The 5,448-nt window shown below is 45.6% G+C and overlaps 1 protein-coding gene across 1 annotated transcript; it reads right to left on the bottom strand.

Annotated features, from left to right (window-relative positions):
- Nucleotides 1-839: 839 nt before the first annotated feature.
- Nucleotides 840-5,248, bottom strand: FIGLA (folliculogenesis specific bHLH transcription factor). The gene is made up of 3 exons (XM_033159109.1): nt 4,969-5,248; nt 1,912-2,064; nt 840-1,070 (listed from the first exon to the last, which is right to left on the bottom strand). The coding sequence occupies exons 1-3, from the start codon at nt 5,179-5,181 to the stop codon at nt 840-842; spliced, it is 597 nt and encodes a 198-aa protein (XP_033015000.1). The 5' UTR covers nt 5,182-5,248.
- Between the last annotated feature and the right edge of the window lie 200 nt (nt 5,249-5,448).

Below are 5,448 nucleotides of genomic sequence, written 5' to 3'. Positions count from 1 at the left end.
TTTTTAACATAACAAATGAAAATTCATAAAACAAGAACACCCGGTTTGGGTTCCTTTCTGTAAGTGCTGCGTCTTGAAGAGATGGCCCTGCATCTGCACCAAAGGAGGGCTCCAAAAGGAAAAATTGTTCACAGGTGTGGCAGTGCACCTGCATCTTTGCTGGTTTATTCCAGTCTTGCGCTCTTGCCTTTTCCAACAACGCATCCTGAAGGCAGCATTCAGAATTAGGATAAAGATTAAATTAGAGTGAAATGAAAACAGGAGGTATAGGACAGCAATAAAATAGCAACATAAAATGTATTAGTTGTTTCCAAATTGGGCGCTACTGCCTCCGGGTAAGTGCACGAGCTACTATTTATCTTATTTATTTGTTTGCTTTATTTCATAAAACTTATACACCACTTGCATGTAAAAACAAACAAACCTCAAATCAGTTTACAAAAAAAAGATAAAACCAAGAAAAATTTACAATACTTTAAAGCATACAAAAACTTAAAATACGAAAACGGATTAAAATTCACATTAGCATTTATAAGCACCTGGGTAGGTCTGCCTAAACAAGAATGTTTTTAGCAGGCACTGAACACAATAAAAGTCAAAACTGCAACAATTAATTGCACATTTATTCAAAATCTAATTAAAACCATTTAGCTGAGCCAGTTCCATATGGTCCAGCAATACTAGCCTTCAAAGTCTGAGAGTCATTTACATCTCCAGCACCCCCTGCCGCCCCCTTGCCTCTTAGTGCTCCCACTGCCCCACGGAGGGTGGCACCGCCAACTTTGGGAACCACTGGAAAGGTAAAAGGTAAAACCAAGCCGTGGAGAAAACCTTACCTGTCATCCGGTTGTGTGAAGTTCCACAATCCCCACATAGGTAGGAATAAGTGTTTCCTCCCAGGCCCACATGGGGGTCTGCCCCACTGGGTTTGCCCACACCATTTCCACCCCATCTTCTGTCTTGATGCCATTGTTGGGTCTCTGGGGTGTGGGGCTGGCTGGCAAGCACCTTTCGAGCGGTGCTGGCGCTGAAGACGGCCCAGAAGGACCGTGCCCAGCTGCATCTTTCAGCTTGTGGAAGCAGAAAGGAAAACAGATCAGTGGCGAGACACACATTGCAAAGAAAGGGGTGCTTGGGAAAGAGCTGGCATGATTTCATGGGCAGAGGATTAGCTGGTTTTTTGTGGGGATTAAGTAAGGAGGGGGAGAACCATCTCTGCCCCTTTGAACTCAGGTGGGATATTAAAGTAATAAAATAAACGAATAATAAACCCAGTGAATGTAATGCGTTCACTGTACAATTCTGGGTATGGCTAAAGTTTGATATCGCCTCATAAGTGCTTTAGTGCAAATTCAATTATTTATTTCAAGGAAAAATTAATGATGGGGAGGGGAGAAAGGTACCTTCCCTACCCACTTATTTAGGCATAGCATAGCGTGGTGTATACCCTCCACCACCCCAAATCAATCACCCCACATTGTGGAAAGCCAGTTGCAATTCTGCTTGTAGCTTTCCAGGGAAGGACAGTGTTGCATTAACCCGCTTGAGAGCAGCCTCTGTTCAAGTGCCACAGGTGTCCCAATGAGCAGGGCCAGAGCTCCACAGGTGCATTCCAGGGGATGCCCTGGAACCTGCAAAGCACAGGGTTTCGCAACAAACTCAGGAGGTTCTTCAGCAGACCACACAGTGTGGCACGGTTCTTTATCGGGCCCAAGGAAACCTACCCACCGCACACAGATACATTAAAACCATTGGGGGAGGGAAAAAATGTTTTTAAAACACCTCACCCACTTCTAAAAGGCCACAGGTAATTAAAGGCCAAAGGCCTGGTTACAGAGAAATGTTTTCGCTTGGCGCCTAAAGATAAGTTCGGCAGGGGTGGGGGGGATGCAAAGTTAGTTTTGCTCCTACCTCACGCCCTCCAGTTTCTTCCAAAATTAAGCGCAACAGGCGAATGTATTCAGCAGTGGCTTTAAGCGTATCAACTTTGCTGGGCTTCCGGTCCTTCGGAATCAGTGGCACGATAGCTTTGAGCTTGGAAAAGCAACTGTTCAAGTTCTTTATCTGTGTGTGGGGTTGTTTTTTTAAAAAAGCAAGCAATTAAAGCCAAGAGATTACTGTCTCCTGAGCCCTTCAAGCCGGAGAAATTTTTCCTTCCTTGGCACTCATCCTGTGATGAGCAGTTGGGAAGAGCCCCCCTCCCTCCCATCACTTGTCCTTCCAGATGTGCATTTTTACTAACTTGTTCGTGAAACCAAATTACGACTCATTTTCTTCAATTTGGCTGCCTGCTAATTGGATAGGATATTGGGGTGGCTAACCTGTGGCTCTACAGATGAGATGCTGGACTAACTTCCATCAGCACCAACCCAACTTGGCCAACCGTCAGGGGTGATAGGAGATGGAGCCTCAAAAGAAACTGGAGGCCCACAATAGACACCTCTGTTTACTTTCAAGATTTGGCCTGAGGGCAGAGGGACAGAGATTCAAACTCCAGTTTTGCCATATGCTTAATAATCCTGTTGCTGTTCCTGTAATTGCTGCAGGTTTAGGGGTGTCAAACAACACTTAAGACAGCAGAGTTTTAAAGGGAGGTGAAAGTGGTTTGGGAGAGGTTTCACTTCACATTACTATTATTATTAGGAATAACTTTCTGATGGTAAGAACTGTTCGAGAATAGAAGGTGGCGTCTCCATTTGATGTTTTTAAATAGAGGTTGGATGGCCACCTGTCTAGGATTATTTAGCTGTGATTCCTGCACTGCAGGGGGTTGGAGCTGATGACCCTTGGAATCCCCTCCAACTCTACAATTTTATTATTCTAATTACGGTATCTGCTATTCACTCTAAGGCCCCAGAACAGTTACAACAATTAAAACACACTTTTAAAATACAGTTTGCGCGTGTGCGCACACCTACACACCCACACCTTGTTTTTGTCTTTAATTAAATAGATTTTGCCTTGTTTTTGTCTTTAACTTTTGACACAACACAAATACCTACTAGAGACAGAAGTGGAATGAGTATGATATTATGAGCCTTTCAGCCTCCCTTCAGCTCCTGAGAAGCTATCGCCATTTGCCTCCTGCCAAAGTCTGATGCAACTAGGTTGCCGAATTAACCTCCTCAAAGTTTACCCAAGCTATCTAGAGTAAACAGTTAGCAATGGCTGATTTTCTGATAAGAGTGCTCTCTAAGAGCATAAACCTATTTTATTGCTCTGTCCTGACAGCTTTCCTGGAGGAATTGGCAGGAGGACACAGTCCTTCCCCCAGAAGACCTACAAAATATTCCAGGAAGCATTGGCTGGTGGAAACTGAGGAATGGCCACCTGGGTACAGAAAAAAGAACATCTCTTTCCCTGCCAAGCCCCAAGGAATCAACTTGTAAAATGCAATGACTACTCCATAAAGCTTGCAAGGCTTCCACGGCCATCTATCTGGGGTACGGCAAATGTTGACAATTACTGGTAATTCTTAATCTTTGGGGAGGCTAGTGGGAAAAGTCAGAAAATTTGGGCACTTCCCCCATTTTCTGTCACATCTTGAGCCCAATGTCATCCTCATTGCCACAATTTAACACTGAAGAATGGCTTTTACCATGTAAAGGTAAAGTTAAAGGTGCCCCTGACAGTTAGGTCCAGTCGTGGACTCTGGGGTTGCGCACTCATCTTGCTCTATAGGCCGAGGGAGCTGGCGTTTGTCTGCAGACAGCTTCTGGGTCATGTGACCAGCATGACTAAGCTGCTTCTGGCGAATCAGAGCAGCACACGGAAACGCCGTTTACCTTCCCACCGGAGCGGTACCTATTTATCTACTTGCACTTTGATGTGCTTTTGAACTGCTGGGTTAGCAGAAGCTGGGACCAGGCAACAGGAGCTCACCCTGTCGCAGGGATTCGAACCACCGACCTTCTGATCGGCAAGCCCTAGGCTCAGTGGTTTATTTACTCGGAGTAAATATTGAAAAACTGCCCCCAGTATCCAGTAATTCCTGACATTCACCTGCACACCACCAAAAAACCATCAGTTGCCTTCAGTAAATGACCTGTTTTCACACTTGTTTACTTGTCAACGTTGGCAACATTCACATCAAACTCTGACTCAGCCTTTGACCACCTCGGAGGCTAAAGTGTGTTTCAGATTATTACCCCACCAATTGCATGAACAAAACTAGAGAAAAGACTAGAGAGCAGGAAGTATTTTTCAATCATTAGCAGATTTCCTTATGCTCATCATGACCAGGAATTTCTTAGCATAAAGTTCTGGAACAGCCTTTCCCCAACCGGCTGCTTTCCTGGTGTCTGGGAATACAACTCCCATGAGCCCCAGCCAGAACTGACATGTTTCCATCAGCCACAGCATCATATGACCAGGCTGGCTGGTGCTGATAGGAGTTGTAGTCCAAGGCATCTGGAAGGCCAGAATGGGAGAGGCTGTCAGCTGCAGGTGTTTCCCTTTGGAGTCAAGCCCCATTAAAACTGGCAGATGTTTTCATTTATGAGAGCCATCTTCAAATATCTGAGGGGCAAGCTTGTTTCCTTCTCCAGAGAGTAGGACTGAACCAATGGGTTCAAATGGCAAGGAAGGAGATTCCGACAAAACATTAGGAAGAATTTTCTGAGGGTAAGAGGATCTTTGACAGTGGAATGGACTTCCTCAGAATTGGTGGTTTTTAAGCAGAGGTTGGATGGCCACCTGCCATGGATGCTTTAGTTGAGATTCCTTGCAGGAGGTGCAATGGGTCAGTGTTAACCAGAAGGTTGGTGGTTTCAGCCCACCCGGGGGCAGCCTTGGGCAGGATTCTTGCATTGCAGGAGCCTGGACTAGATGACACAACTCTACTATTCTATTATTATTTTGTAACTAGGAGGTCAGAAACTCTTGTGGCTTCATACAGTGGACATCTCCTTGGAATTAAGTTCTACTGTGTGTTCCTTAGGGCTCACTCTCAAACCTTTGTCTGCTCACCCTCTCTCTCTCTTTAGCGTTTGCTGCTCGCCTCCTTCCCAGGACCTGGTCCCGGTTCTCAGTGGGAAGGTAGAGACCAGAGTTCTTCTTCATTCGGGTGATGGGAGCCATGACAGGCAGGGGGCCAAACTGTTCATGCAGCATCTCACCCAGGAGCACAGCGGAAGGTGTCGGGAGGAGCTGAGGCAGCTGCTGGGTTTCTTGCTTCGCCATCCTCACTCCCTGGATATGACAAAGCAGAGCTGATGGTCATCGGGAGCAGCCTAGTCATGGCAAGAGAGTCATCAGCTGCAGGTACAACTCACCTTGACCCATTTCAGGGATGGGGGACCAGGTAGGGATGGAGGAGGAAGTTGCTTCAGTTAATGTTTAAATCCACACTTTTTTATAAAAAAAGAGGACCAAAACACAGCTAACTTTTGGAATTTGCACTTTTCCACATTTTGCAATGCAGTTCTCCAGCCCAAAAGCATTTATGAA

Source organism: Lacerta agilis, chromosome 8, assembly GCF_009819535.1.
Source record: "Lacerta agilis isolate rLacAgi1 chromosome 8, rLacAgi1.pri, whole genome shotgun sequence".
In the NCBI taxonomy this organism is placed as follows: domain Eukaryota; kingdom Metazoa; phylum Chordata; class Lepidosauria; order Squamata; family Lacertidae; genus Lacerta; species Lacerta agilis.
This window is presented reverse-complemented; position numbering and strand designations above follow the sequence as displayed.